This window comes from Cannabis sativa, chromosome X, assembly GCF_029168945.1.
Source record: "Cannabis sativa cultivar Pink pepper isolate KNU-18-1 chromosome X, ASM2916894v1, whole genome shotgun sequence".
In the NCBI taxonomy this organism is placed as follows: Eukaryota; Viridiplantae; Streptophyta; class Magnoliopsida; order Rosales; family Cannabaceae; genus Cannabis; species Cannabis sativa.
In genome coordinates this window covers 1,151,986-1,162,757 of record NC_083610.1, presented here as the reverse complement: position 1 = coordinate 1,162,757, position 10,772 = coordinate 1,151,986, and the positions used below count along the sequence as shown (strand labels likewise).

At 31.8% G+C, this 10,772-nt stretch overlaps 2 protein-coding genes across 3 annotated transcripts; one reads left to right on the top strand and one right to left on the bottom strand.

Moving 5' to 3' along the window:
* Positions 1-2,733: 2,733 nt before the first annotated feature.
* LOC115705172 (uncharacterized) lies at positions 2,734-5,724 on the top strand. Its single transcript, XM_030632424.2, has 2 exons — positions 2,734-3,100; positions 5,196-5,724. Exon 2 carries the CDS (start codon positions 5,238-5,240, stop codon positions 5,538-5,540), a length of 303 nt encoding a protein of 100 aa, XP_030488284.2. The 5' UTR covers positions 2,734-3,100; positions 5,196-5,237; the 3' UTR covers positions 5,541-5,724.
* A 1,921-nt stretch (positions 5,725-7,645) lies between these two features.
* Positions 7,646-9,977, bottom strand: LOC115705159 (pentatricopeptide repeat-containing protein At3g14730). 2 transcript variants are annotated; one of them, XM_030632414.2, is made up of 2 exons: positions 9,464-9,773; positions 7,646-9,289 (listed from the first exon to the last, which is right to left on the bottom strand). In XM_030632414.2, exons 1-2 carry the CDS (start codon positions 9,582-9,584, stop codon positions 7,716-7,718), a joined length of 1,695 nt encoding a protein of 564 aa, XP_030488274.2. In that variant the 5' UTR covers positions 9,585-9,773; the 3' UTR covers positions 7,646-7,715. The 2 variants fall into 2 exon arrangements, with proteins under 2 accessions (XP_030488274.2, XP_030488266.2); XM_030632406.2 differs by having other exon boundaries at positions 7,646-9,977.
* Positions 9,978-10,772: the final 795 nt, after the last annotated feature.

Below are 10,772 nucleotides of genomic sequence, written 5' to 3'. Positions count from 1 at the left end.
TTAATTTAATTATTAACTAGACATATAAAGTCCATTAATAAATAAATAAACTTAGAATCTCTTTTCTTTACAATTTCACCTCTGCTTAGTGAAAATTCATAAATTAGACATAGTCTAACTTTAGAATTATAATTGATCAATCACGAATCAATTAATGAGTCTTACAAGCAGAATGTTCTCAACTAGAATGGGGACCATGGATCTATATGCTGAGCTTCCAATAAGTGAACCAAATTTACCAAGTAAATTCCTACTTATTAATTCTTCGTTGAATCCACTCTTAGAACTTAGAATTGCACTCTCAAACTTATATAGAGCATATTATATGTTCCACGATATAGATATGCTATCTCATTTAACCATTGTTATAATCTTATTGTGATTTAAAGATCCTCTATATAGATGATCTACATCGAGATGGGATAATTTTACCGTTCTCACCCCTCAATGTATTTTGCCCCTTAAAACACTTAGCTACTTGTAAATGGTGTTTAGTGATCTAATAATTAGTCAGTTAAACAAGAGCTCATCCATTTACTTCTATTTGCTAAGCTCGAAGGGAATCATCACTTGACTTCTATACACCAGTAGAAGCTATAGATTCCATATTTATGTTCAGCACTCCCACTCAATCATACTATCATGTTCCCAAAATATACGTATCACCCTGACCCAAAAGTAGGCTTAACTAATAAATCAAAGAACATGAATAGTACTCCTGAGTTGAGCCCAAGCATATCAGGATTTAGATTCTTTTAATCTTAAGATCAACTACTGATATTGACTTGGAAAGATATATATAACGGTAAGTTTGTAATATCTTAAGTAAGTTGCAATATCGGTCCAGTCCAATGTATACTCCATACATTCGAAACTAGTATACTTTGCTAATGTCCTGGAAAGAACATAACACTTACTCCAAGTGTAAGTACACATCATCGCTGATTATCACATTAGTGTAAATCCAAAAATACTGATAAAACAGGGACCTATTCTTTTGATTCACATGATCACAATCACATTCTATTGTGTTGACGATACTGTAATTGTGAATAAACATATGATCTGGATTTAACTGATTTTGTGTGTAAATGTAATAAACATATTAAACCATTAGCATGTAAAATTCATGCAAACATTAAATCACTTCAAATTTCTTATATTGATTACTAATCAGATTGTAAAGAGTTTTATTTAGGGCATAAAACCCAACAGCTTAACCCATCTCAACCCTTACTTGCTCCTGGAAAGCCACGACATGTCACACCGGGCTTCTATCAACTTAATACTGTTGCGGCTCTGAGTACAGATCAAGGCAAGCTTAGTTTTGGGGCTGTTATTAAAGATTGGAGTGGCAGGGTTGTTGCTGGTCTTTCTATTCCTGCTACTGGTGATTTCCAGCCTTTGATGGCTGAAGCTTTAGCGCTGAGAGCAAGCCTGGTCTGGTGCTATCATATCAAAATTCCAATTGCTGTCATTGAGACTGCTCCAGGCTTTTAGTTGATCGGATTTGTGGACAAAAGCGAGATATATCTGCACTCTCGAATGTGGTGGATGACATTAGGAGTTATCTGTTCCAGTTATGTAACTTCATCTGTTGCTGAAGTCTCTTTATCGTCAAAAAAAAAAATTAGGTATAGAACTATTCTATACTCCCCTTAAATGGATATTTTCATAAATATATACCAAAAAATAACAAAATGTTTACAAAAATACGGATCTATATTTTTTTTTAACATTTTGATGGATTTAAACTTGTTTTTATTTTTTTTTTATTTTTTTTATAAACACATATAATTGTTTTTACGTTATTTTCAAAAAAAAATAATATTATTTTCACATTATCACTATATAAAAGTAACATGAACATTGATTTTTAAAGAAAAAATACAAGTAAAAAACCTGTAAAAATATAAAGAAAGTGCAATTTTTAGATATTTTGTGTAAAAATCTCACACTTATATCTAAGGGAACTTACAAAATACTATTAAATGGGAAAAAATTTACAAAACTATTAGGACACCGAGTTTTTATTTTTATTGTACTAACTTTACAAAAATATTGTATTTAAAGTTTTAAATTACAAAAATATACTGTGTTTCAATAAAATAAAAAAAATAACTCAAAAATAATTAAAAACAACTCTGAACAACTTAACAAACAATATGAAAATAATTATAAAACAACAAAAATATAACTACATAGCAACATAAAAGTAACAAAATATTGACCTAATTGCAATTAGTAAAATACTTTCAACTCCTTAATATGTTTTTATATTACAATTTTTTTTTACTTAGTTTTGACAACTTGATTATCTTTTTGTACTATTATATTATTTTTTTCATAAAATTTGTTGTTACAACTTTATTCTTTCAATTTTTTTTTTTCTTTTTTTCTTTTTGAGTTAAAAAATTAACTATAAACGGAAAAACAACTAAAAACATAAAAATACAAAACAAATACACATACATACAACAAAAATATTATTTAGAATAAATTGAAAATATACACAATAAAAAAAGACATAAACAATAACAACTATAAAACATCTCAACAACAACATAAAAACAACCATAAATAAATAAAAAAAAAAAACTATAAATCAACAAATAACACCTAATTATCCTAATTATCCTATTAATATAACACCCAGTTCCTTTTATCATTTGGAAAATAAACAATCAAATAATATATATTTTTTAAGACCAAATAAATAAATAAAATATAGTTTCGGAAAAATACAAAACAAAACAAAGTCCACTCTTCACTCTCTCAAGTCTCAACTGGGCAGAGAGACCATACCATACCACATCAGATCCTTTTCTTTCTCCATTTCCCAACCAATCCAATCCACCTTACCCGCCATTGTTATTCTCTTCACAAACACTCACACCTTTTTCTCCTTCTCTCCAAACCCTATTCCAATCTTCCTCATCATATTCTTCTCTTTCATCTATCTAACCAAAGTTTTCTCCTTTTTTAACTACCCCCTTTCTTCAATACAATCAATCACTGCGTTTTCTCTTCAAATTCACATACAAACCCTAGATTTTTTCTCTCCATTTTGGTACTCCGGTAGACCCTTTATCGCTATCAGGTAATCCTTATTGCTTAATTGCTACAGATTCAAGTCAATTATTAATTTTTTTTTATTTCCTAATTGTAATTGATTCTTGTGAGTTTTTGATTGTATAAATTTTGTGTCTTTTTGAGATTATTGGTTAGTTTGGATGATGGGTTTTCCTCTTTAGGCATGGAATACGTAAAATTTGAATTTTGAAAATTTTCCATTTGATGAATGAAGAATTCTAAGAAAGAAAAGTCAGCAGAGAAATATTAATTTTGTGTATTAGGACGAGGAAAAATTTAATCTTTGGGTTAAACACTCAACCACTTGAACGATTAATTGTCAAGAGTTACAAATACACACATGTATATATATTTATATAGCAACAGAATCTATAACTTTAATGACAATCCATGTCAGCTTAGATTCAAGGGTGTTGCCTGGTGGTAGCATCAGAACTTACACATCAACTTTTCCAAAGAGTTTGGGGAATTTAGGAATGTTTTATACTCAAAATGAATTAGCTTGTTGGTTTAATTCAGTTTATTTTGACATGCTACCTATAAGGCTATAACCCATATCCATTCCACTCCTTTATAAATGTTTGAAGGTTTAAGTTTGATTATCATGGTTCAACATTTTCATGTAATGATTATCTATTCATTCATGTTACTATGTTATTACCTGGTTGGATACTGTGAGATACAGATTACAGATGTAAATTTTGTTAGACTATTTACATGTGGTTTAATTTTGGCATTTTTTCTTTCTGTGTATGTATAAGTAAGATTGTGTTACTATCTATGTTTCAAGGTAATTGTTGTGTTAATTGAGCATTATTTGATCAGAAATTCTAGATTGATTTTCACCATTCTTATCATGAAAATGAGTGTTTTCTAAGACTTCAATTGGTATGATAGTGAAAGGTTAGAGGTTTGCTTAGAATTGTAGTACCATGAATAATTTCAAGATTTTAGCGGAAAAAAAAAAAACAAGCCACTGGGGGGCCCAAAATACCCCCTGGCTCAAATCGCGATGTCACCACGTTGTGCTTTGGGTTACTGGTTTCCCTGGCATAGTGCTACTACTGATGCAATATCTCTCGTACTATTCTTTGGAAACCTTTTGGTTTGTGGGGACGTTCCTTCCTTAGGATAACTATATCCGTTGGCGCGTTTCATCGGGTAGGATCACCCGACCTAGATTGGCATTCCAAACCCTCTGCCGCAGTAATCTGCTATGGAGCACGGGAGTGACCTTTGCACTCTGCCAATCAGGATCGCACTGGCCCTTGCAAACTTGGGCCAGCTGGTTCCTCGGCCAGTTTTTTTAAAAAATAAAAACAAATAATTGCAAGATTTTGGTTTGAAAGTGAACCTTTACACTTTCAGAGGATCTAGGCCTTAGGAAAAATAAAATAAAAAACAAGAGAGGATCTAACCTGTTTGCATAGCTCATCAGGGTACATGATTAATTTCAATTATTTCTAGTGTCTTGAAAGGTGATCAGTGAAAAGGTGAAAGTTTTTCAGTTGGTTATTACTCTTGGAAAGTTTACTAGTGAGGTTTTTCTGATATTGTGGAGATGTTTCTCTCTTTGGCTTTTAGATTTAGTGGTAGAGGTATAAGAAAAGGTTTTGTAATTCGGATAATTGCATAACAATACATGTGGAAAATGACATAGGAAAACCAAGTTACTTTACTTTGGCATGATCCCAATATCTTGGTTATAAAAATCGACATCATCGGTTATATCTCATAATCCATATTTCCTTCCTCTCAGATATATATGAACTTTTTTTTGTGCCTGTGTAGCATCATAGCATGTTTGAATCACTTATGTTTCAAATATGATTATTCTCTATGTGTTATGTTGGATTATCTCCTTTACTTTGTGATGTTTAAAACAACTCAAATGAAAATTCTACTCCTGATTAATCCAGTATTAGAGGAAATTGGTAAGGATTCTACAACATTCTAAATATTTTACTCGGTCTTCTTTGATTTCTTTTTGCGTCGTGAATATTTAGTCTCCATGTGATGCCACGAAATAGCTGTAGAATCTTCTGTTGACGAATCCATAGTACTAATTCTTTTTGCTTTTCGATATGAATAATGAATTGCAGCATAGCACAGTTTTGCATTGGTGGAAATTCTCCGGTCCAAATATGAGCCTAGCATGTCTTGCATGCCACAATGTAGAAAGTCCATCACACTCATTCAGGAGTTACTCGGTTTCAAGTTCCGATAATAATGGTAGATGTTCTGCTATTGCCAACTGCTTAACCACCTGGAGATCATCACTACCTACTCACACGACGAGTTCTTCCTTATCAACATCTAAAGTAACCCCGCAACCTTCAATGCCAACCAGTAGTATAACAGGTACCCCTCGGTTAGTCAGAAGCTGTGCCGTGAGAAGGGATATTGTTAGAGACTGGAACTTTGATGAGGCTGTGATGGAACGTTAGATTCGCTCGCTTTGCTAGTTTCAGATAATGGTGAGTACTTAGGCTCTTTTTCTTATTTTTTGTTTGATGTTAGGAACCAGTCTTGCAATCTAATTTTGTTATTGTACCGATTGCAAAACCCGAACTCAGATTTTTCTAATAGTAGATTCTGAATGCAAGCATTGAAATGAAGTCTTCTATGCAACCTCTTGTGATGTCTTGATTTGTTTTTCTTCTTTTTTTTGAGATCTCGATTGGTTGTAAGCTAAGCTGGTTTGGGGGTTTCTTCTACCCTAGTTGCTTGACATTGTCGTCCAAGGAAAAGCTCGAAACTTTAGAATCTACTTCCCCGAAACCATACCATACATTTCGATTATTGGTGAACTCCATAGGTTCCTTCTTCCTCTTACAGAATAGAGGCATTTGTTAACTGTTGTGATTGTGACAGCTTACTTAAAATATGATTCAATTGAATTAACTGATCAACTTAACTGAACCTTATATTAGTATTATTGCCAATAAAGTATCCACAAAATAGAGTAGTACTACAAGTATCTAAAACAAAATTTAGGGACAAAATAAAATATAGTTTTTGGCATGTAACAAAACTTGTCCTCTTGGGTAAGGAAAAACGGTTAAAAATAATGGTAAATTATTAACCATAACTTTTGTATTTCAATTTGAGTAATTTGCGGCGTAAATACTTAAGTTTAACTATCGGTTGTAAATAAATACTTAAGTTTAATTTTTGACAGTAATAATACTAAGTTATATTTATGGAATTTCTGTAGGTACCTAAGTGTGGTTATTATTTACACGTTATTTTTTTTATTATATTTAAATTAATTTTTAAATAACAAATAAAATTTAATGACTTTGATCAATTAAAATTGTCGTGTGTGTGGCTATTAACTTAACACTTAATGACTATTTACAGAAGTCTTAAAAATACAGTTTAAATTTATACTACAAGTTACTCTTTCAATATGTACTAATGAAAATGTCATTCTTAGACCCGACTTAAATAAAATCAAAAAATAAAAATAAACTTTACAGAATACACTTTTGTTTTTTGTTTTTAAAATTAAAAAACAAAAGTAGTTACAGAACGCATTTTTGTTTTTCAAAAACAAAAATTTTACTTTCATTTTGTGATTAAAAAATTAGAAAATAAAAGTGTTACCAAACGACACCAAAATTAATATGGAAAAAGAAATTGATGCCAAATGTTTATTTGAAATTTTTTTATCATTTTTCTTTTTTGTTGTTTTTTTTTTAAAAAAAAATCAAAGTAAGTCATCTTGAATACGGTTTGTTAGAATTGTAAAATACATGAGCTTCCATCTTAAAATTAATTACAATAGGAGGTGTAGTCCATTTATCTTATATATGGTATTTTATTAAGGTTTTTATAGCACATATTAAAATTTTCAACTTTTTTTATTTTTTTTACTGTGGGATGATTTTTTTTTTCAAAAATATTGTGTAAGTTTTATGATGTGTATTTACTGTTGTTCCACGGTTGTTTTTTAGTTCTTCCACTATTGTTTTAATTGTTCTATTTTGTTGTTTTATGATTGTTTTATAAAAAAATAGTATTTTTGTAAAAAAATTCGTGTGACAGTAAAATTATAGACTTTTGCCCAAAATCCGTTATTTTTGTAAAAACTTTTATTTTATTTTTGCACATTAACAATGTGAGACTGACTCTAATATACTCTCATCACGTTTAGGTGTGGAAAATGTAAGTATAACGAATAACCTTTAAGAGATCACATAGTTGAACGTGATATTTAAAAAAATCCTACAAATATCAAATTAAAAAATTTGTAAGCGTACACGTCGATAAATTTGTGAATTTTTAAGAAAGGTCAAAAATCCCAATACTGTAAATAGTCACAACCTTTAATCATAAATAATAACTTTATTCTTCCTAAAGTAAACTTTTTCACTAGAATACGATCCTAACTATACATCAATAACCGAATACTCTGATAATTTTACCTATTCTTTCGATTGTATAAAATCTGCTCTCAACATTAACATTGTGTCAAAATTGTAAGTACAAACAAAAACAAAGCGCTCAACTCTGTACAAAGGGTGTAACAACAATGGAAGTAAGAATATCAAAAAGCCTTCTCTTTTGATACATAGTTTTCTTTGTTTTGCATTTTAAAACCAACAGCTCTAGTTAGATTAGATATGGGGCACATATCCATGATCACAAAGGTTAGCAGTTAATGAATTCAATTCAGAATAAATCAAATGGGCATCTGGATGGCCCCTATCACCAGTAACAAAAGTATTTACACCTTCCTTGAGCTCAATCCAACTACAACCAGGTGTTTTCTTCACATTTTGTTGTCTCATTGTTTCTCTAACTTCTGATACTTCTTCATATTGACCATCTACTCCATAAATATTGGATATCAGAACATAACTACCACAATGCCCTGGTTCAAGCTCGATTACTCGTTCTGCAGCAACCTTGGCAAGGTCTGCATCACCATGAAGCCGACATGCTGCCAATAAGGCTCTCCACACGACAGGGTTGGCCTCGATTGGCATTGTTAGTACCATTTCGTATGCCTCCTTAAGTTTCCCAGCTCTACCGAGCATGTCAATCACACAAGTATAGTGCTCGATGGTTGGAACCACGCTGTATTTCGTTGTCATTTGGGAGAAAAACTTGCGCCCTTGTCTTAACAAACCAGCATGATTGCAAGCTGATAGTACACCAACTAGTGTGACCTCATCAGGCTTGAAATTCGCCTCACCCATTCGAGCAAACATGTTTAGCGCCTCATTGCCATTTCCATGCATACCGTATCCCATTATCATAATATTCCATGAAGCTGTGTCTTTACTACTCATCTTATCGAAAATCTTATGAGCAATTCTCATACTCCCACATTTCGCATACATGTCCATAAGAGCATTGTTCATCAACACATCGTCGATAAACTTGTGTTGACAATCGCCATTGTTTCCCAACGATTTACGAATCATGTATCCATGAATCTCTCTACCGTGCATTAACGCAGCTAGATTAGAACAAGCCGGAAGAACTGTAGTTATAGTAACCAAATCAGGCAAAACTCCAACCCTTAACATCCTATCAAAAAGCCTAATTGTACCATCATGATCACCACATTGTTCAAGAACAGATATAATTGAGTTCCATGAAAAAATATCCTTCTCATTCATCATCTCAAAAATATTCAATGCATCATTATTACACTTACATTTCCCATAAACATCAATCAAAGCATTTAAAACAGTAACACCAGAATCATACCCCATTTTCACCACAAAACCATGAACACCTCTTCCATTGTAGATATCTCCTGTCACTGCGAAAATCGACAACACCCCAGTAACTGTATAACTACTTGGCACAACAAAACCTTCTCTACTCATAATCCTAAACATCTCCAAAGCTTCATCAAAACACCCAATCTGTGCATACCCATTAACCATAGCATTCCACAACACAACATCTTTCTCAGGCATTTTCACAAACACTTGTTGTGCATACTCCATTAACCCAAATTTCAAGTAAGTATTAACCAAAGCACTACCAACAAAGATATCCAAATCCAACCCAAGTTTAAACAACAACCCATGAATCTTCCTAACCTCAATTGAATCAAAACAAGCTTTAATTACACAAGGAAAAGTATACTTATCAGGAACAACAACACCCACTTCACGCATTCTTCTGTAAAACTCAAACCCATCTTTGGATCTCTCATTAGCAATGAATCCAGCTATCACAGCATTGAATGCGAACACGTTACGATCTTCATCACTCGGATGATTAAAAACAGAAACAGCTTCGTTCATTCTTTGACACTTTGAGTACATATTAATAACACTTGTAATTGAAGGAGGAGAGTTAATAAGGAAGCCATTGGTGACCATAAATGAGTGAACTTGCTTACCTTTAATCAGATTTCTCTCATTTGCACAAGATTGTAATAAGGTTATACATGTTCGGAGGTCTTTCACTGAGTAACGATGCTGAAGCTTCGAACTTGAATAATGATGAAGAAGAGGTTTCATTCCTCAGAGCCTTTAGAAGAAATATTCATTCATATTTCACATTTATGAATCATTGTGGAAAAAAAGTAAGATCTTGAAGTCTCTAAGAACAGTCGGCGCCGCGGCGGTAATGGCGGCGGCGGAGAGAGAAAAACAGGGTTGGATTGTATCCAACTGAAGTTGGATTTTCAAATGCTTGTTTTTTTGAATTGGAATATATAATTAAAAAAAAAAAAAAGGTTTTTTTTTGGGAGTTAAAATAATGTAATTAAGTTTTATTCTTAATTTAAATTTTACTATGCTAATTTACTTTTTATATCTATTTATTTTGTAAATAGTTTTTATCTAATTACTTGTTTATTTCAAATGTCTCTTGAAACTATCAACAGAGAAAAAGTGTTCTTTGAGTTAGGGATATTATTTGATGATGTTATAATTTTATTGTTTAAATTTTTGGGAACGGTTTTATCTCATGTGACTTGCGATAAGAATTTTGCAGTTCATAGTTTGCAAAGCATACCTTTCAGTTAGACAATGAGCTATCCTAGTTCGAGAAAGTGTCGCCGCCAACTGTGGATTGCTGCTTCGTTAATCATGTGTAATTTTGATCACCGAGTTAATTATTTTTTATTACAAAAGTATAAACTTTATTAATTTTTTAGTAAATGATGTAATTTTATTAATAGTAATTAGTTATAATAATAATCTGCAATCTAATCACGATATTTCCCTATTGGAGATACAAACAGGATTAGAATTAGATAAATGAGACAAATAGTTAGTCGCTTAATTCCTAAATCGTTTGACAAAAAAAACATAAAGATTGTTGCATCACAGTTAACTTTAAGAACACTTATATTCAATTTTCATATATCCTTAAAAGGTACAATAATGGAAACTGTTAGATCAGGTTCATTCAACCTTGTAGATTGAACATTAATTATTGTGCAAGGTACGTAACTGGACTACTAACCACTAACATTAATTTGATGGGAACCATTGAAGAACAAAGAAGTACTAACAACGAAACAAAACAAAATAAAATACTGTCACACAGACAAGACTAAAACACTCAAATTATGTTACAGAGATTAAATTAATCGCAATAGAAAAAATCGAATCGCAACAGCAAAACATAATCATAACTAAGTCGCACCTATGCCCAAGAAAAATCGGTGGGCCTGGCCGAAAAAGAAAAAATCCCTCTTA